We start from the raw sequence: 21,158 nt of genomic DNA on the forward strand, positions 1-21,158 counted from the left end.
CTGTATTGATAATCAGACTTTATTGTTTTGAAGCAGGTCACAGTTCAGAGTCGCTGCTTTCGCACAGTTTCTCTTCACTCTACAGCTCAAAACTTTGTGCTCTTATTATTTAGGTTGTTTTTATTACTTTTTGTTTGAATAACACATAGTGCTGCTAGTGGGCGGAGCCAGTGAACAATCCAAGAACACAGAGCAGGTAAGACCTCCCGAGTGTTAGGGTTACTCTCACTAATACTCCCAGAATGTTGTTCATTGATATAAAAGTGCTGACACCTGACTGCATGTCGGTAATGTGACCTAAATTAATCATTCTGCTGTTAAATGAGGATGTTGTTCAGTTTGTTTGGTTGTTGAGTGTTTTCTCTTGAAGGATGCAGAGACGCTGGTCGTCTCTGGAGGTTCTCCTCAGTGTCGTCTGTTCACTTCTACTGCTTTGCTGTGTCGGACTGATCGTCATTTCCTGGATGAGTCTAAGAACTGAAGGTGTGTGAACATGCAGCAACCTAACAAAGTGTGAATGCGCTTACATAACCTTAAATAAAATTAGAGATCATTTCCTCTGTGCTTTGGTATCAATCCCATCATAAAATATAGTCAATCTAGATTAGTTTGATTGTATCTTGTTCTGTATTTAGATCAGATGATATTGATTTTGTTGTAGATTAAAGCAGATTATTAATAATTAAAGACAGATTACATGTCAATGTGTTTCTTTAGTGAAAGAAGAAGTGACGACAGCTCAACCATCAACTGTCACCACAGCAACAGCAGCAGCAACAACAACAACAACAACAGGTGAGAGAATCCCACCACCTCATTACTGTCCAACCTGAAGAACAAACCTGAGTTGTGCTCAAACCTTTTTGCTGACAATCTGAAGGTGGTGGTTTTGACTCCTGATGGATTTTTTGCTCTTTATTTTTGGTGTCAGCGCTGTGTCCTCCCCATCAGACTTCCTGTGCAGACGGATCAACATGTCTACCCATCGATCGGCTCTGTGATGGCGTCGCAGACTGCGGCGATGGGTCTGATGAAGACCACGCCCACTGCGGTAACAACAAAGGACAACATTTGCGAGGAACGTGTAGTTGTAGCTGTTGAGAAACATGATTCATTTGATGTAGAGTTCAAGCTAATTTACTGTGATTGAACACTCAGACATATAAACTCCATCTGTCCTCTCAGCATGACAGAACCTCAATAGAGATGAAACAAGATGACTTTAAAAACAAGAGAAATATGCACATGTTGAACAAAGAGTTTGATATTTGATAAGTAAAAGTAAAACAATGCATTTCTCATTTCCTCAGAGGGTTAAATAATATAGACAAAGATGAGAAGTTAGGTCTAAAGTGTAACAGAGAGTCTGCCGAAAAGAGCCACTGAGTGATGTTAAGAGGAGAGAGAGAGACACTGAAAGACTGAAAGACTTTCAGGATCATTATTGGATAGAAGGATGCGTAAGGAGAGATTCTGCTGTGTAAGCAGAGATGAAGGTACAGTGGCCATGAGCACAAAGCAAGATATCAGCTTTCAGGACCAGCAGGAGGGTGGAGCTGAAAAGAATGAAATGAGTTTAGACTCCGGAGTACAAACTCATAGTTTGTTGTTGAGACTATAAACTTTTATTCTTTGCACCTCATTCTGCCTGATTGCATTTTTCACACTCTAATATTTTGAACTTTGAATCATTGCCATAGTGTTAAGGAGAGTACTTGAGCACTTTTTTCTGGTCCAGTTGATGAACGTTATTTTGTGGGGTTTGGGTTAACTTAACTTTTTCATTGCTGTTTGTACGACAACAACAAAGAAGAACAATTAGAAATGAAGGAATAAAGAAGTTTAAAACCAGGACGGGTTGTTTTTTTTAAACCTGCTTTCGTTTAGAAAAGGCAACTAAATAAAATAAAACTAAATAGCATTGTTCCAAAAAGTCTCTGACTGAAGACAAAGATTGTATTTTATTGAGATTCTATTTCAGCTGCTCAAACCCATAAATGAATTGAATTAAATCTTTAACAAGTGGTTCCCACACCTTTGTGTCTTTCTGTCTCCATAGCAACAATGTGTGATGGGCAGTTTGTACTGCAGGGAGCGAATGGTTCATTCCATTCAGCAAACTTCCCTCAGCCATATAACAGCACCACCTACTGCCGATGGATCATACGGTAAGATTTGTTTTAGTCACATGACTGCTCTTCAGCCAATTGGCTGCGTCCCGTGCAAAAGCTGCAGTGCCTCAAATGGCCACTAGATGTAGATGAAAGTGAAAATGTGCGTGTGTGTGTGTACTCCATTACAGTAGAGCACATTCTTTTTTCAATTTTCTTTCATTGTTTCATTCTAAGTCACAATTATACAGCATTTGTCCAGTGAGCATGCCCATCTCAATCTTTATAGTGTAAAATGTTCTACTTGATATTGTAAGTAGTTGTACACTTGGTAGTGTCAATCTAACCCTAACCCTGACCCTGACCCTAACCCTGACCCTGACCCTTCCACAACAGTGGTGAGTAAATCAGGCCTTTCCTTCTTAAATGAGTGTGAGTTTTGTAGAGTTTTTGCAGCTACGCTCTTTTTAACATGGCACATCCAGGAAGTGTAGCAGAATGCAGGCTGTAGCCCCTCCCTGGTTGTAGCCCCTCCCTTTGTCAAGTCAGTAGACTTGTTGACTTGCTGAACTCAGAAAAGGGGATAAAATTAATAAAAATGAATCACTTTATCAGTTTAATGCATTTTGAGACGAAGCAACACAGTGAAATTATTCTCCCTTGTAGCTGTGCTGTTTTATTATAGATTACACAAACAGCTTCTCATCAACACAGAATGACTGCTTCAGAAAAAGCCTGAGCTTTCTGAGGAAGAAGAAGAAATGATGGTGCATTAAGTGTTGGATCCTAAACACTTTCAAGCTTCCAGATAATCACTTTCATTTCAATCAGCACAGATGATTAAAATCAGTGTTGATTGATCTGTTTCCAGTGTGCAGCGAGGATTTTCTGTTCACATCAGCTTCAGACAGTTTCAAACTGAACAAGACTTTGACACGCTGAAACTTTATGAGGGAATCGGAGCTGAGCGTCGCCTCACAGGTCCAAACCTTCACACAAACACACACACCTTCACACACACACACACACACACACACACACACACACACACACACACACACACACACACACACACACACACACACACACACACACACACACTCCATGGAAGAACCTAAAACAATGCTTTCACTATTTGCCCATAAATATATTAAACATTACACTTTTTGACATATTTACATATTGTTTATAGCTGTGCTGTCAGGCTCCACCCCCCCTGGTTCTGTGTGGCTACTGGCTGACCAATCAACTGTGGAGTTTTCCTCTAATGACTTCAACAACCTATCAGGCTTCAGTGCCACGTACAGAGCCGCCAACACCTCCAACCTCTCCAGTGAGACTTGACACTACAATATAATGTAACATTTAACACAACTGTACTCAATAGAATACACAAAAAGAATATGCAAAGCTGTGAAAGATTCACCCAGTAATTCTCAAACTTTTTCTGCAGGGCCCCCCTTTTATAGATCAGAATTCTTTTATCTATTCCTAACGTTCCTCTTCCTATCGCGTGCACCCCCACTTTGGGAACCACTGGATTAACCTGGGGACGGGACTACAGACTTGCAAACAAGTTAATCAACGAGTCAAACGTTGTTGACATTCAGTTATGGTTTATAATGTAAATCAGGAGATCAATGAGTCTTCTTCGTTACCAGAAATAAAAACAATAACCAAGACTGTCCACTGAGTGGCGCTGTAGCACTGGACAACAGTTAGTTATTGTCCTTACCCAGAGGAGGTCCCTCCCCTCTGTAGAGCCTTCAGCAGAGCATCAAGCTGCCTCTCTGTCTAGCTCTTACATAGAGCTAGACAGAGAGGCAGAGTGGTGACCAGAGCTGCAGGTCTGCTCTACTCTGGACCAGGCTGCTAGAAACCAGCAGAACTTCCTCAGTAAAGGTCAAAGGTCACATTAACACAAACACTAGCATGGAAGAACTTAACACCTAAAGGAAATTCATGTAACCACACATTTGGATACAAATGATTCAACTGAGTTTATCATTTAAAATCTGTTCTTATAAGAAGAGAATAAACTTTGTTTATGTTCATTCATTATTCAAACATGTTATTTTTTGTAAAATGCGTGCAGACGAGCAGAAGCTGACCTGTTCCTTTGAGCCAGGCATGTGTTTATGGAGGCAGCAGGAGGAAGATGATGGAGACTGGATTCGAACCTTCGGCCCCACCTTCCCTCCGCTCACTGGGCCGAGTGTGGACCACACACTGGGAAACGCGTCGGGTCGGTTTTTATTCATCCTTTATTTAAGCAGGAATGTTTAATCGCTTGGCTGGGATTTATGTTTAAATGAATATTGTTTCTGACACTAGGGGGCAGCATTCTTCAGTCATGATCATAATTCTGATGGTAACCTTGTGTTGATGTTGTTAGGGTTCTACGTCGTCACTGCTCTGAGTCCTGGCCAATGGGAGAAGAGCTTCAGGCTCCACAGCCTCTGTCTGACTCCATCCAGCCAAGCCATGTGTCTCCAGTTCTGGTAAAAAAAAAAAAGAGTGAAATTATTTTAGGGTTAAGTTATATTTTGTTTTTATCATCTTCATCACACAGTGTTTCTGTGTGATGAAGATGATTGAGTAATCTGTTGTGTGAAGGTACCACATGTTTGGCGATGACGTCCACAGTCTCAAGGTTCTCGTTGTTGGATTCTCTCACTCCAATGTTTCCGTGACCGTGGCGTTCAACAAAGACGGTAACTTTGGCGATGTTTGGAACTACGGCCAGATCAGCCTGAATGTGACGGAGGAGGCGATGGTCAGTCGCACCAATGGTGCCAATAATGGTGTCAGTGCTTCAAAGTGACCCCACAGGTGATAAAGCCTCACTGATGACCTTTGACCTTTGCAGATTGTTTTTGAAGCTGTAAAGAGAGGAGGGATGAGGAACGATGTTGCGCTGGATGACATCAGGCTGACAGGATCCCCCTGTGGTCCCGACCCTCCTGATCCAACCACTGTACCCCCACCGACCACCAAGCCCCCAACACCGCGTATGAAGACTGTAGTGATTGATCATGTGTTTATTTTCTAAATATCCTGTATTAGTGACGCTGCCTTCTCTTCATGATTGATTCCAGCCGAATGTGGGGGGCCCTTTGACCTTTGGGAGCCAAACTCCACCTTCAGCTCCCCCAACTACCCACAATCATATGGAAGCAACACACATCAGTGTGAGTTCAAATACAAATCTCACTTAGCATAAGGTCACCAGGTTGTCAGTGACATCACCACTGCTACTGTTCCTTACCCATAATGCCTCTCTGCTTCTGCAGGCCTGTGGACACTGCACGCCGCTGACGGACACAACATTCAGCTCCACTTCCTGGACTTTGATGTGGAGGCGACCTATGACATCGTAGAGGTCAGAGATGGGGTGGAACCAAACTCCACCTTGATGGGTGAGTGACCTAGTTTGTTGTGTCCTGTTGGTGAGGAGAAGGTGAAGTCCTTCCTGTTGGTGGGGAGGTGCTGACTGTCCTCACCAGCACAAAGTCCTCACCAAGTCCAACTTCTTCATTACATCAAATCAAATCAGATTGTTTGTTTCCATATTCCTCATTGTAATCAGTGGTGTTTGTTCCACATTTCACTGTTGCCTCATAGCAATAAGGTTGTTGGTTTGAGTCCCGGTGCTCTCCTGACTCGGCTGTATTTCTGATTTAGGTGTTTTCACAGGCAGCAGGATCTTCTCCCATGATTTGGTCTCAACAACCAATCAGATGACTGTTTGGTTTTTGACCGACAGCTCAGGATCTGGACGTGGATTTAAAGCCAACTTCACCACCGGGGTCAACCTGGGCTCCATGGGTAAGATGGAGAGCAAGGCAGTGATTTATCTGACCGCCTTCAGTTTGTTTCAGTGATGTCACCATGATGTCACTACGCAGAGCCGTGTGCGCCTGGTCACTTCCAGTGTCAGACAGGAAGTTGCATCCATGGCAGCGGACAGTGTGACGGCGTGCTGGACTGTCCTGATGCCTCAGACGAGGCTGAATGTGGTGAGGGACAGAAGGAAGAAGGAATGATCACATGACAGAGGACGGACAGACAGACAGACGTTAAAACGGGACCTCTGTGTGTGTGTGTGTGTGTGTGTGTGTGTGTGTGTGTGTGTGTGTGTGTGTGTGTTAGTTGTGTTACAGGTTAATGGTTCCAGTCACCTTCAGTTTCAGCTCGTTTCCTCTCTGCTCACAGTTTGTGCCAACGACTGGAACCAAAACCTGTCTGTCTTCACCTGTCAGTATCTGGGATACAGGTAGCTCACCCGTCTGTCTTTACCTGTGGGTACCTGGGATACAGGTAGCTCACCTGTCTGTCTGTCTGTCTTCACCCGTCTTTCTGCAGGTCTGGGAAAGCAGCCCTTGTTTCTGCTTTACCAGAAGATTCACCCTTCACAACAGTAAGTCTCCATGGTAACGGATCCTTGCAGTTGAGTGTCAGGTAAACGTCGAGCCCATACTTCCACCAAGGCAAAGCATTCAAACCTGTGTCCAGCTGGGGCCTTTGACCTTTATCCTTCCTCTTGTTTGCAGTGACTCCTGTGCTGGGGAGCAAAAGATCTCACTGAGCTGCGACAACCAACGTGAGTAAAAAATACCACAACCCAATAATGTCCTATCATCCAAATGCAACATGTTCTTACGTCATTAGCTGAGAATACTGATGATAAAAGCTAAATATGGTCACAAATGGATGACCTCATACCTGCGACATTCATCGGGTCTATCTGTCAGCAACTTAGTTCATCAGATAATTAGCACTTTGAATCTATTGGCCGATGGCTCCAGTGGGCAGATCAGCTCCTACGTGAAACAGTTTCTTCTTACCTTTTATAGCTTGTGGCGCTCGTGTGGTCTCCGTGACAACAACTGAGATGAATCAATCAGCAGACGGTAAGCAGAGTCAGGAAAACTCTTACATCTCTCATCTCATTGGATCAAGTTTTTGATGAAATTTTCCCAGGTGTAAACAGAGTGGTGGGCGGAGTTAATGCTGCAAAGGGGGCGTGGCCTTGGTTGGTGTCTCTTCATTGGAATGGACGACATGTTTGTGGAGCTTCTCTGATTGACAGCGAGTGGCTCCTAACAGCTGCACACTGTGTGTATGGGTGAGAACATTTATCATGGTTTTATGACAATATCAGGTCGCCTGACGTTAGCCAAGTCACAGCTAGCGGCAAAGCAAAGTCCAAAATCTAAACTTCCAAGTAAAGAAGCAAAGACTTCAAGTAAAGTAAAGAGGAACGGAACCTAGAGTAAAACAGAGTAAAGTGAAATAAATGAAGGTACTTATGTAAAGTCCCAGAGTTATGACCCAATCGCCCTAAAGCCTGATTTCCAGTTACACACAATGTTTTGTGGTTACAAACGGCACACTACTTTGCACCACACTTTGATGGTATTTTATATTATATTTTTCGATGACTTATTTTGTCATAAATCCCACGATGGTTATGTATGTAAGGGGCTTAGGTGACGCTGTACTGACGCGTTATGATGCTGTTCCAACATTCGTACAAATCCAACTTACAGACGTAGGAACGGAACTCGTTTGTAACCTGGGGACTTCCTGTACAGAGGGGAAGGTCAAGTAAATGCTGTGAGTGTGTTTGTGCTTGTGTTGTGTTAAATCAGCTTTTTGAGTCCATGTTGTCTGATATGACTGTTGTCTATCGTGTGATTTATGCAGTTGTTGTTTGACACCTAAGTGGAGTCTTGACACTGATTGGTGAAACTTCAATTGGTGTGTTCTCCATTAGCCATTTATGTGGCTCGCAGTTTAGTGGCAAGTATGGAATTCGATTTGGAGGGTTTTACTTTTGATCCTTCTTTAGAGAAGATAAACAGATGTACAAATCTGATCTTTTGTTAATTGCAAATTTCCTTGATGTGTGATTGCCTGTAAACGTTAAAACAGCTCCTATCCAAGAGGTTTGGGGAAGAAGGCTGCTCCTTCAGAGGAAGTTGAATAAATTGTTAAGGCAGGAATTTCCACCCCTCAACCCCAGAGTATAAACTGGTGTGTGAGCAGATCAGCTCACTAACGTGCCGGATAAAAGAGGTGGAGGTCAGACAATGGGAGATTGAGGTGGAAACCATGGAGAAACCATCTCAGGGTAAGAGGTCTGGAGATGAAGTCCACCAAACCCAATATCAGCCATGCTCCTGTGTATGAGGGTTAGGGTTGGTGGTTCCAAGTCTAGGTGGAATTTGCAAGGGAGAAATGTGCAGTTTTGATAAGTGGCAGCTAAAGTTGGAACAATGGAGCAGGAGCACAAACTCATGATGTTGGGGGAATTTAAAAGGTGCCTGTTGGAACGAGTTGTGACCAAATAAAACAAAACAATCCCAAATCACTGATTAGCTTTTTTTTCCTCCACTCGGCTGATTGATTGTGTGGCAGATGAAGAGAAACGTGTTGAACCCCCAAAAACCTTCTTAGTCCACCTGTCTCATGGAGAGACAGAGTGTGTTTCTGCTGGTTGTGTTGTTGCCACTAGTTACAGGTGCTAATAAGGCATTTATTGGCAGTGATCTGTTACCTTCCCTGAGAAGTTTTAGTCTTTGGAATAATAACCAGCATTTTGTGAGTTACATTGTTGCTTGAAGAGAAGCAACAAAGAGGTAAATGACAGTAAAATAAAGAAGAGAGCTAAGTGAAGTAACGTACCTGCCAAACAGGAAGAACCTTCACCTGGAGCGCTGGTCTGCTCTGATTGGTCTGCACTCCCAAAGCCAGCCAAGCTCAGCAGATGTTCAGACCCGACGAGTTGATCGGATCGTCATCAACAGACGATACAACAGACGAACCAAAGAGGCCGATATCGCCATGATGCATCTGCAGCAACCAATCAGCTTCAACGGTTAGTCACACTGGATAAAATGTGTTTAAACATTCATACACTACTGTGCACAGACCTTAATATGCATGTATGTACGTGTACATACAGCACATGTATGTACGTGTACATACAGCACATAGGCCAAAGACCTTAAAACGTGTGTGCACTTCTGTGTTTGTGTGCATGCGCTTGTGTGTTGCAGCACTGGTGCAGCCGGTGTGTTTACCTGCAGAGCAGCAGGACCCAGAAACAGGAAGGAAGTGTTTGATCGCAGGATGGGGACGAATGATTGAGGACGGTGAGACAGACATGAGAGCAATGGAGAGTCAAACAAAACAAAGAAGGAAATCTGGAAAAACGACGACAGCTCCAACTCTAACCACCCTGCCTGTCTGTCTCTCAGGTCCTCTAGCTGATGTCCTCCAGGAGGCGGAGCTTCCTGTGGTTCCTCAGCATCACTGTCAGCTTCAGCTACCGGAGTTCTCCATCACTCCCAGCATGCTTTGTGCAGGCTACACAGAGGGCGGAGTAGACTCCTGCCAGGTAACAGCTCACCTTTGTCCAATCAGAGTTGTCCACATATGTCCCCAACACTTCCTGCAAAATAAGTTATTAACGGCTCAGTAACGGATTATTAACAACTAAATAGTACTTAATTAAAGAGTAATTATGTACCAATTAACAAGTTAACAAGTCATCAATTAGTCCAGACCCTAACCCTAACCAATCATGTGTCGTTTTCCTGTTTCCAGGGTGATTCTGGGGGTCCACTGATGTGTCTGGACAATAAACACTGGGTCCTGATCGGTCAGTGTCCCTAACACACGCACGCACGCACGCACGCACGCACGCACGCACGCACGCACGCACGCACGCACGCACGCACGCACGCACGCACGCACGCACACACGCACGCACGCACGCACGCACGCACGCCAGACGCACGCACATAAACACTACAACTAGAGTTTTAACTCACACTGTCCTTTGATTGGTTCTTGGCAGGAGTGACGTCATTTGGGATTGGCTGTGGGCGACCTCAGAGGCCTGGAGTCTATGCCCGGGTCTCCTCCTTCACTTCCTGGATCGCCCAAACCAGGCGCTCCTCCTCCTCCTCCTCCTCACTTCAGTGATGGAAGAATTCACTGATTCATTTTCATTTTAATACATCTTTAATCATCTGAACATTTCAAACACACTCTTGTCTGCCTGTGTGTCCACAATGTTGTTTACAATAGATTAATCAATTATTAACATAATTACTGACTTCAAAGTGTCTCTATCTTAATTAAATAATACAGTTACATGACTAAGGTATAATTGATGTCGATGTTACATTTAAAAATCCCAACAATCATATTGCAGTAATCAGACTACATGTAGCCGATCTGCGTTATTAGTAAATGGGTTACACATCATTGTGTTTCAATCTAATTGTCCCTTTGATTGGTTCAGCATCAGGCCTGTTGGCTTATTGGCTCTGAACAACAGGAAGACTTCATGCAGCAGCGTCTGATTGGTCAGAGAGCATTAAGGCCCGTTGCTTCTGATTCCTTCATATCATTCAAAGCCACGCCCTCATTCAAAGCCACGCCCCTTTTCTCCAGCTGCTTGACCGATCTCTCACAAGACCTGCAGGCGGACGGAGACAGACAGAGACATTATGATGTTATGATACCAAGACATGATTAAATTGTAATCAACTGTTTGATCCACAAGAAGCAGAAACTAATCAAAGATTATCGACGCTTTTATGTCAGAAATAAAAAGCTCTCAGGTAGGACAAACAAAGCCAACACGCTAACTGACCTCTTCTCCTCTACATCCTCAATGGTGTCAGGCAGCGGCATGTTCAGCGTCTCTGGCAGGAAGCAGGCAAAGCCGGCAGCCAGCACCGCCGCCCCACCGTACACCACGCTGGGCAGCGGTGGGAGGACCTGACAGATGTTTGAATGTTACATCAACTTAGACATCATCATTCTTATTCAAAATGTTGATCAAACTTTGATACCATTTGATTGATTCATTTCCTTCTTATTTGATTTCTGTCAATTTTAACCTTTGACCTCTAAATAAAATGTGTTCAATCAAACTTTATCAAATTATTTAACGGTTTATCAACCATTTTGAAATTATGAAAATTCTATTAATGCAAAGTTAAAGTGAGTAAGATTGTTTTTGTTTAATTTACTGTGAAACATCTTGTCAGATTACTGACAACTTTATGATCTTGATGAACTGGATTCCTGATATTTATCAACCAGAGGAGCCATATTACCTCATCCAGGATGAGCACGGCGGGCGCCGCCATGCTGCCAATCCTCGCCATGGTGGAAACAAAGCCCATTCCAGTCTGCCTGCATACAGGAAATATGTGTGTCAGGCAGCCACCAATCAGATTGGCAGTGTGATCTCAGTGTGATAACCATCATCATCATCATCATCAGACCTGAGCCCTGAAGGTCAGTCCCACATAATCAATACCAACATTAGCTAGCCCACAAGCAAGCTTGCTAGTTTAAAACAAAACAGTTTTGTGCAGACCAACATGGTGGGTTGGCAGCCTGGTCTATCAGAGTATAGACTGGGAGACATGTCCTACCTGACGTGTCTCAGGATGCAGCATGTTCTCACCAGAGGATGTGTAGTGGGAAGCCTTTGGGTTGGAGGTATGTGCTGTCTGAGGATGTTTGGTAAGAGGCGTGTGTCTCACCTGAGGACAGTCGGGTACAGTTCGCCTGTGTACAGGTAGACGGTGGTGAAGGACGCAGAGGTGAAAGCTTTACCGAGACACGCAAAGGCGGTCCTGAGGGTCTGCAAATCTGAGGAAGATGAGTGTGAAGAAGAGGGTGATCACATCACGGAGAGCAAGAACGCTGCACATTCATTAAAAAAAGAGATCATCATCTCACCGCTGTGTCATTTTAAAAAACAAAAACCTTTTAATTCTGTGTAACAAGAAAATGTTCCCAAAAGAATAACAGACAAAAACATTCTGAATCAACAAAGATTAACTGAACAACAAAATCTTTACCAGGAGCAAAGTGTGTGGGTGTGTGTGTGTGTGTGTGTGTGTGTGTGTGTGTGTGTGTGTGTGTGTGTGCATTACTGACCAGAAGGAACAAAGATGTTGGAAAAGATGACAAGGGCCGACAGGAAGAGGCAGGTGGCTTGAGAAACTCTGCGGCCCAGATAACTGAGCATGCCCAGAGCCAGAAGCTTGGCAGGAAAATCCACAGCAGCGAAGATGATCTGCATTATGTAGATATTAACCTGAAATAGCAAACAGGACAACTACACTCTCATCTTATAAACATAGAGATAGATACATTCAAAAGAAAGATAGAATGAAACAAGACACAGACATTCTCTCCATCCTCAGACATTCTCTCCATCCTTGAGGACACTCCAATCGGATTGTGCATAGCAAACACCATGTTGGAGCATGAGTCAGGTCATAAAGGTACCTGGTAGCAGTATGACTGAGACCAAAGACCAGGGATCAACTCTGTGGTTATTGAATCTGTGGCTGTTTGTCTTAGACACTTGGATGAAGAGCGATCAACTGATTAAGTTGCATGGTGGTGAGGTGGTGAGGGAGGCTGACAGATAGACCTGGTCAACCCAAACCAGTAGTGAGGGTGAACGGGGAATGTCCAACAGAGGCCTCAGTCTGTGAGATCTTTAACATGGACATGTTCAAAGCTTCCACTGCTGAAGTAAGAACTGCAGCCTTAGTTGTTGTGGAAACAACAGCTCAGATGTGAGAGGAGTTTAATGAGGTCACAGAGGACTTTTGGTTGGCCTCAGAGAGGTTCTGGCAAACTGTCTCAGAAAGAGAGGTAGGGCCCAGCCAAGGCTGTTCTCAGATGGGGAGGTGAACTGCTGACCTCACTTGAGGATACAGTCTGCCAATGGAAAGAACTGATATGTCCTCTGTCAGGAGACTCTGGGGAAAACTTGCCCATCTCTCTGGCAGAGGTCAGTGAGATCATTATCTCATGTCTAACTGAGAAGAGTCCATGGGGCAGCCTCAGAATATACTGGAGGGATTATGTATAGAACAAAAATGTAAATGCAACACTTGTCAATCTCCAAGATGTTATTGAGCTCAAAGGTGTGACCACCATTTGCCTCATACAGTGCAACACATTTAGCATTGAATTAATCACTTGTTGACTGTAGCATGTGGGAATATTCTCCCACTCCTCTTCAATAGCTGTACCAAGTTTTTGGATATTGGTAAAATTAGAACACGCGGTGGTATGTACCGGTCCAGAGCATCCCAGACATGCTCAAAAGGTGACATGTCTGCTGAGTATGCAGGCCATGGAAGAGCTGGGACATGAGGCCATGCATCCAAACATGAGGTGATGGTGGTGGATGAACGGCACAGCAATGGGCCTCAGGACCAAAAGACAAACAAACAAATTGAAAATGGTTGCAGAAAGGTTTTGTGTTTATATTTTAGTTCAGTGTATATCCTATCTGGATATGAAACATCTTGAGATTCCCCAGAAAGGTTGGAGAAAGACCTTGACTTGGATGGGCGATGGAGAATGTAGGGATTACTATAGACAGACATCCAGAACATTTCCTTACCCCAAACTTCTGAAGGTCCATGGCCACACCATAGTACGCAAAGCTGGTGGAGAACCTAAAAAAAAAAAGTATCTGTACTTCCTGATCCAGATCAAAGACTCCCACGGACTGATGACATTGAGGCTCTTTTCAAGGGCCGCATCCTTGGACGGTCAAAGACGTTCCATTTTGAGCAACGACGACACAAAATGGTGGCTGCTTTACCCAGAAGGAATTGAATTTTTACTCAAACCCTTCAGCTCTCGTGCTATCTGAATTTGTTTCATTTATAATCAAATAAACAAGACACATAATTCAATAACTGAAATTGTACAAGCCCCTTTCCTCATAAATAAGTATCATTTTTCATAGCTCTCTGTTTTTGGACCAGGAAATTGTTTACATTTATTGTTTGGTTTTGGTCTCTGATGACTTTAGACTTTAGATTTTGGTTGAGGACTTTTGGTGTAATTTAAAAAGCATAACAATCTCCTCTCATAGGAAGCTAGAGTCCATATTAAGAAGAAAAAAACGCTTTAACATCTGGACAGAAAATCAATCGTGAGGACAAAAACACTTAAAAAACTCTATAAATCAACCTGGCTCATTGAGTCTCTACTGGTGTCACTTTTTTTGGATTCCTTTTATCCATATTTGAAAATTCCCTTACTGTTTATTCTCTTTCTTGTTTGATTTGATTTTTATGTTGAGAACCATTGTTTCTTGTCTTTGTTGTGTCTTGTCTGGTCTCCTTAAGTGCTTTGAAAGGCACCTATAAAGATGTGTTTTGTTATTATAATTAGTATTAGAATTATCTGAGAAGACTGTATTACTGTAAGTAACTACATTTGAATGAAACAAATGTTGATGAGATGATATCTTAGATGTGGCTGGGTTTGCGGGGTGTGGCCTCTGGCGGGCATGGCCTCTGCAGGGTGTGGCCTTCATTTATAGGTACCTGATAAGTTCCACTTCATGTGTACAAAGTTGTACTTCTTAGGGCATACATGTGCAGCTCCAGGGTACTGGGAAATACTGACAAGTACTATGTTGTACTTCCTGGGTAGAGTATTGGTATGTTTAGTAGGTGGTCCATCCTCACCACACAGCAACAAGGCAGATGGAGATGCGTCTCATTTGTCTGGTTCTTAGTAGGTCATAAGCCGTGAAAGACGAGCGGCTGGATTCAATCTCCTTACTCATGTGAGACTCAAGCACCTGCAAGTAGGTGAGACAAAGTTCAGATGAAGACATTTTCCAGACCTTACAGGACCAGACCTACCTACAGATGGTACAGGTGGCTCACCTCAAGCGTTAGCTTTTCCGCCATCTCTGGTTTTCCATTGATTTGAGCGACTCTGTGAAGGCTCTTCAATGCATCCTCAGACCGACGCTTCAGGACCAACCAGCGGGCTGACTCAGTGTACCACCTGACAAATCCCAGACCAGAAACATCTGACTAATCACAGGGCTCAGAATCATTAAGAAACTGGACAGTAGAGACCTGAAACAGGTACTGACCAGCTGTATGCAAAGAACAGGAAGTGAGGTGCACAAACAGCCACCTGCAACTTCCTCCAGTCCCTCAGCCAGTAGGCAAGTCCAGACAGGACCATCTGACCAAAGGTGAAGAAAAAGGAAGAGAGAGTGCCCACAATGGTTCTAGATTTAGTAGGAATCCACTCCACCTCTGGAGAATGAGAGAGAGAGAGAGAGAGAGAGAGAGAGAGAGAGAGAGAGAGAGAGAGAGAGACAGAGATTTATGTTCTCTACGTAGTGTTGTTTGTCTCAAAGATCTTTGTGGTTCATCAACATCATTAACTTACAGTACTGTTGAACTTATTGCTCTCTATTTATTTTACTGCTTTTAGAAGTCGACCATGAGCTTGTTTGCATGTGAATGTTTGGGTTATTTTCCTATGTTCTCTTTCTTCTATTTTTCTTTTCATTAAATTTTTTCTTCCTTTACTTTTAAGTATTTGATCTGCTTAGGGACTGATGAAAATGAAAAGATGAAAATTAGCATTATGCTAAATCTGCTACAATACATCACATGGCAACATTTATGTTTGGTATTGTTCATAGTTCCTTTAAAACAAATAAATAAATAGAAAACAGATAATACATTCACACAGACAAAGAAGACAACAAAAAGAAACAGATGGATACACAGACAGGTGAACAGGTAGACAGACAGGTTCAGCTAGTTACTCAGTGAGACGGTATTTAGGATGATTCCAGAGACCGCCATCCCACTCAGGAATCTGAAAGCACAGTAGGCAGTGTAAGACGGTAAGAGGGCGGAGCTACACCCCAACACCGCCAACTGTAAGTATGTCCAAATAAGGATGGACCGCCTCCCAAACCTGAGAGAGAGACAGAGACAGGGACAGATGTTTACCTTGTAGCATTTTTGAGTGTGTGTGTGTGTGTGTGTGTGTGTGAAACATACCTGTCTGACAAGCCGCCGTAGATGATGGCACCAGCTAAAACTCCACCCATATAGATGGACTGAATCATCTGCTTCAGAGGACGCATAGAGCACACCAGGTCCCACTGAGACAGACGAGGAGAGAGTCAGACGAGGAGAGAGACAGACAGGCCGAGAGATAGACGGGTAGGGAGACAGACGGGCAGGGAGACAGACGAGGAGAGAGACAGACAGGCAGAGAGATAGATGGGTAGGGAGACAGACGGGCAGGGAGACAGGCAGGCAGGGAGACAGACAAGGAGAGAGACGGACGGGCAGAGAGACAGGTGAGCAGGATGACAGACGAGGAGAGGGACAGACAGGCAGAGAGATTGACGGGCAGGGAGACAGACGGGCAGGGAGACAGATGGGCAGAGAGACAGAAGAGGAGAGACGGACGGGCAGAGAGACGGGTGAGCAGGGAGACAGACAAGGTGAGGGAAAGACAAGCAGAGAGATAGACGGGCAGGGAGACAGATGGGCAGAGAGAGCGACGAGCAGGGAAACAGACGAGGAGAGAGACAGGGGGGTAGGGAGACGAACGTACATAATTAGATCATTGTACCTGTACTCAGTGTGACTGTTAGTGTTGCGCTCTTACCTCAGACACGGTGGTGGACAGGAACTCTGACTGGTCGTACGTCCACCCGTCCAAACAAACTTCAGTCTGCAGAGCCGAGCTGTTAGCCAAACCGTTAGTCGCTAACAGTTGCCACTGAGGCTCCACGTACCTGATCAACACAGGTAACCAAGGTTACGGGTGAGGCAGGTGTGCTGGTGTCAATATGCAGATCTTCATTTCTTCCTTGGGTCCTACCTCCTGCATCGTTCCAGTCTGCTTCCTGAAGCATCCTGAGGGATGAAAACCTTCAGCAGCTGTTTGTCGTCCACCTGAGACCAAACACACACAAATAGTAAAGGACACAAGCACTTCCATCAATTCATGTAATGACAGACAGGCGGACAGGTCACCTGGTAGAGAGAAAGGTTGAAGTGGCTGTGATTGGCCGACAGGCGGCAATGGTGGGTGGGGACTCCTGAGACAAAGTTGTTTAGCAGATTCTGACTCGCCATCAGCAGACCGGGAAAACTGATCAGAGTCACGTGGATCCACTGGAATCTTCCGAATCCGCCCACCTCACCATGGCAACAGGCGGGAAACACAGTGAATCAGTTATTCCTTCAGACGCTTTCATCATACAGCGCATCCTCATCACTTCCTCACTTCCTGCTTCCCTCAACTTTTGTCAACAGTCAGATTTCCTCTTTGTTTGTGTGCATGGACCACATTGTGATTGGTTAAGATCATTTCTGCACACTTGACTTAGTTTTTGTAAATAGTACATGTCTGTATTCAAACAGGAAGTCAGTTTTATTGCCTTTAACTCTTAACTGTTCTTCTTTGTCATGGCTTGTAAGCCAAATGCCAAAATGACAGAACAGGAAATGACATCATCCAGCCAAAACGCAGGTGTGAAGGGAATATGTGATAGAATGTGACCTGATCCCTCCAAAATGAGACAAAACTCAAACTGATTGAACAACTTGGTGAGAATGAACTTGTTGTTATTTTTATTGTCTCCACCTTGCCACATCTTCCCAACCAACGTTAAAGTTATAGTAACCAGCAAAACCCTGCAAATGTCCTAAAACCACCTAACAACCCCTTAGTACGACCACGAACATCCCATAACTACACAGCAGCATCATAGGGACCACTGCAAACATCCTAGTGACACATTGGCTAACATGGAGAGCCTTTCACTTTTGAATTAATCTTAGACATAAATGGAAGAATGAATGGTTTTACATTTTCCCTTTTGGCACACAGGGACACAGAGAGAGACAGATACAGAGACACATAGAGAAGGAGATCAGTCTTCGGCTGGTTTGGGGACCTGCTCCACCACCGAGGGACCACAAAGTGTCTGAACGGGGACTCAAGGTTTGCGGGTAAACTGGCAGTAATCTGCTTCCCTCAGTGGATAATCAGTAACTTCACAAACAAAATCCACACTTACCTCCTCCAGAAGATCTCCAAAGCCCATCGTCCTTCAGCTAATTTAATCACAAAATACAAGATCGCAAAGGTTTATTCTGAATGATCTTAAAAAGTTTCTCCACGTTTTCCTCCTGAGGAATCCAGAGAATCCTCGTCCCTCCAGCGCCGGAATCACTGTGAAGGAAAGTCACAACAACAATAATTACCTCTAAGAACTCATAATGAACTGATAGAAACTGTAAATACTGTAAAAAAAAATGATGATAAAACAAACAAGTTTTTCCTCAGGAAAAATCCCTTCAAAGTTAAACTCCAGCTGTGGGATCCTGGAAAGATCCAAAACCAAATCAAAACTTCAACTCCAATAACTCATTATAAACCTTCAAAGCTCCACAGGATCTCGTCCAACCTTCTCCAAAGCTCCAGGCTGAAGTGGTTTTACTTTGAAAAGCAGAAACTGCTGAGTCGAATTAGAGGATTTGTGAGAACAAAGAGGATTTACTGAAAAAAAACCCAGTGAGAAAGTAAAAAATGTACAATGACTGCAGGACGCCAGGACGAAGGGATGAGACATTTGGACTGACAGAGGACAAAAGTGAGAGGAAAAGCCCTCCCCCCTTACAATCATTTATTTTTTCTGTTAATGGTTTAGCTTTATAATAAACCTTTACCCACATTTGTCTTTACTCTGAGACTTTTACTGTGAAACGTGTCCTCTGTCCCCGTCTCTCTCTCTCCGTCTCTATGCCATCCTCTCCCCCTCTCTCTGGCATCTCTGTCTTGGGCACCCTGTCTGCGTGCCCTCTGTTGTTTGTCCTCAGCATGTTTGGGTTCTCGTGTCCTCGTCTCTCGCTGAGTGTCCCGTCGTGTCTCTGATCTGGAATTTGTCTAGCTGTGTTTGGACAAACAAACATCCCAGCATGGATTCAAACCTGCTGAGTCTGTGAGACAGAGGACAAACTTATTCTTAACTTTACTACCATAATTTGACTTCATTTAGAGTTTTGGCACCAGGGGGCGCTGTGGGTCCGTTTGTAATGAGCAGCTAATAATCATCCACCAGAAGGACAAACACCTAAACGTGCTGTGCACACATGTAAAGACATATTGTTGTGGAACATTAACCCCTGATCACTCACACATTCATTGATTGAAAGCCCCGCCCCTGTAGAGGTCAAAGGTCACAGGCTGTGCTGGGATGCTGAGTCACTGCAAGACATTTTATGAAACACATTTAAAATCATACAAATTAAATCAGTGACTTCAAGTACTGTCAGTAAACCACCTTCAGCACATCATCATCATCATCATCATCATCATGATGATCAACTATCTTCATCATCATGATGATCAACCATCTTCATCCACCTGCCTCAGATCACTGAAGCTACACAGCTTCTGCAACAGAAAGAGCCACAAGCCACACTGGAGCTGAAGACAATCAGCATAGAGACAGAGAGACAGACAGACAGAGAGGGAGACAGAGGGAGAGACACAGACACAGACACAGACAGACAGACAGACAGACAGAAACAGAGAGAGACAGAGAGACAGACATAAACAAGAAAACAAAGTAAGAATTTCATTACACATTGTAAACTGTGTTTATCTGCTGTGTATATGACAACAAACATCTTGAATCAGACAGACAGACAGACAGACAGACAGACAGACAGAGAGAGAGAGGCAGAGAGGCAGACAGACAGACAGACAGAGAGAGAGAGAGAGAGAGAGACAGACAGACAGACAGACACAGACAGAGAGACAGAGAGACAGAGAGAGAGAGAGAGAGACAGACAGACAGACACAGACAGAGAGACAGAGAGACAGAGAGGGAGACAGAGAGGGAGACAGACAGACAGACAGACACGGAGAAACAGAGAGAGAGAGAGACAGACAGACAGACAGACAGACAGACACTCCTGGAGCAGCAGGTCATGCAGCATGTTTTTCTCCAAAGTGTGAATCGTCCACCAGGTGGCGGTAAAGCGCCAACTAGCTGCTCTAACAACCAACCTCTGGAAAGAAGAAGGTGTCAATACTATGCGCATGCGTAGAGGGTAGGGTGTGTTGATGATACAAAATGGCGGTGCCTATAGACTTGGAGTTAAAGAAGGTGAGCGAATTTCATGTCTTTGTTTGTTTATCGGGACGAAACAGCCCTTGAGCAAGGCACCGAACCCCCAACCTGCTCCACGGCGCTGCGGGGCCCCCTCCGGTGCGCGCGCGCGCGTGCGTGTGTGTAGAAGGGGGCGCAAACCTTTTAGATGTGTGTGTGATTTAAAACTGCATGAAATGTAAAAATGCATATAAATATATAAACATGTATATGAAGATGTATACATATAAAGATATAAATATGTATTAAACATGTATCTGAATGTCTCAATCTTAAAAAGGGGGTTCCTCTCGCTCTCTCTCTGTGTGTGTGTGTGTGTGTGTGTGTGTAGGCCTTCTCTGAGCTGCAGCTGAAGATGGTGGACACTCAGCAGAAGGTGAAGATGGCCGACCTGCAGATCGATCAGCTGATCCGTGTGCAGAAACACGCCAAGCTGACACATGCAGAGATCAGCGGCCTGCCTGACAACACACGCGTGTATGAGGGAGCTGGACGCATGTGAGCAGGGGAGGAAGAGGAGGGGAGGGGGCGTAATGTGCAGATGATGATCTGACTGACTGACTGACTGACTATCTGTCTCTCTCTCAGGTTCATCCTTCAATCTAAAGAAGAAATCAACATTCAGCTGACAGACAAACAGAAGACTGCAGATGAAAAGATTAAAGAGCTGGAGGTAACACACACACACACACACACACACACACACACACACACACACACACACACACACACACACACACACACACACACACACACACACACACACACACACACACACACTCCCTTCCAACTCATCAGCAAAACTATGTGTTTGTTATTTACAGCAGAAGAAGTCGTATCTTGAACGCAGCGTGAAGGAAGCAGAGGACAACATCAGAGAGATGCTGCTGTCCAGAAGAGCTCAATAACACACACACACACACACACACACACACACACACCTCCCTCTGTTTGTGTATCATATTAAAGTTGGTCTAACTCCTTTCTGACTTCATCACTGAGACTCAAGAGTG

The 21,158-nt window shown here is 44.2% G+C and overlaps 3 protein-coding genes across 3 annotated transcripts; 2 read left to right on the plus strand and 1 right to left on the minus strand.

Annotated features, from left to right (window-relative positions):
* Positions 1 to 371: 371 nt before the first annotated feature.
* Positions 372 to 10,106, plus strand: tmprss15 (transmembrane serine protease 15). The gene is made up of 23 exons (XM_076170504.1): positions 372 to 483; positions 932 to 1,051; positions 2,060 to 2,168; positions 2,983 to 3,092; positions 3,304 to 3,444; positions 4,207 to 4,356; positions 4,507 to 4,612; positions 4,728 to 4,887; positions 4,981 to 5,122; positions 5,210 to 5,302; positions 5,405 to 5,530; positions 5,796 to 5,939; positions 6,020 to 6,130; positions 6,264 to 6,387; positions 6,477 to 6,572; positions 6,665 to 6,714; positions 6,968 to 7,033; positions 7,095 to 7,239; positions 8,813 to 8,994; positions 9,176 to 9,271; positions 9,377 to 9,516; positions 9,726 to 9,780; positions 9,979 to 10,106. Exons 1-23 carry the CDS (start codon positions 372 to 374, stop codon positions 10,104 to 10,106), a joined length of 2,706 nt encoding a protein of 901 aa, XP_076026619.1.
* A 387-nt stretch (positions 10,107 to 10,493) lies between these two features.
* On the minus strand, positions 10,494 to 18,072 carry oatx (organic anion transporter X). The gene is made up of 15 exons (XM_076170505.1): positions 18,046 to 18,072; positions 16,997 to 17,161; positions 16,842 to 16,915; positions 16,626 to 16,755; positions 16,007 to 16,110; positions 15,766 to 15,920; positions 15,076 to 15,244; positions 14,861 to 14,984; positions 14,657 to 14,772; positions 13,576 to 13,630; positions 12,087 to 12,246; positions 11,687 to 11,795; positions 11,252 to 11,330; positions 10,783 to 10,910; positions 10,494 to 10,605 (listed from the first exon to the last, which is right to left on the minus strand). The coding sequence occupies exons 1-15, from the start codon at positions 18,070 to 18,072 to the stop codon at positions 10,494 to 10,496; spliced, it is 1,707 nt and encodes a 568-aa protein (XP_076026620.1).
* Positions 18,073 to 20,052: 1,980 nt separating this feature from the next.
* pfdn1 (prefoldin subunit 1) lies at positions 20,053 to 21,127 on the plus strand. Its single transcript, XM_076170487.1, has 4 exons — positions 20,053 to 20,142; positions 20,477 to 20,643; positions 20,734 to 20,818; positions 20,970 to 21,127. The coding sequence occupies exons 1-4, from the start codon at positions 20,110 to 20,112 to the stop codon at positions 21,051 to 21,053; spliced, it is 369 nt and encodes a 122-aa protein (XP_076026602.1). The 5' UTR covers positions 20,053 to 20,109; the 3' UTR covers positions 21,054 to 21,127.
* The last annotated feature ends 31 nt before the right edge of the window (positions 21,128 to 21,158 follow it).

Source organism: Genypterus blacodes, unplaced genomic scaffold (assembly GCF_046128005.1).
Source record: "Genypterus blacodes isolate CSIRO-AG114 ecotype Tasmania unplaced genomic scaffold, CSIRO-AGI_Gbla_v1 ptg000221l_1, whole genome shotgun sequence".
Classification (NCBI taxonomy): Eukaryota; Metazoa; Chordata; class Actinopteri; order Ophidiiformes; family Ophidiidae; genus Genypterus; species Genypterus blacodes.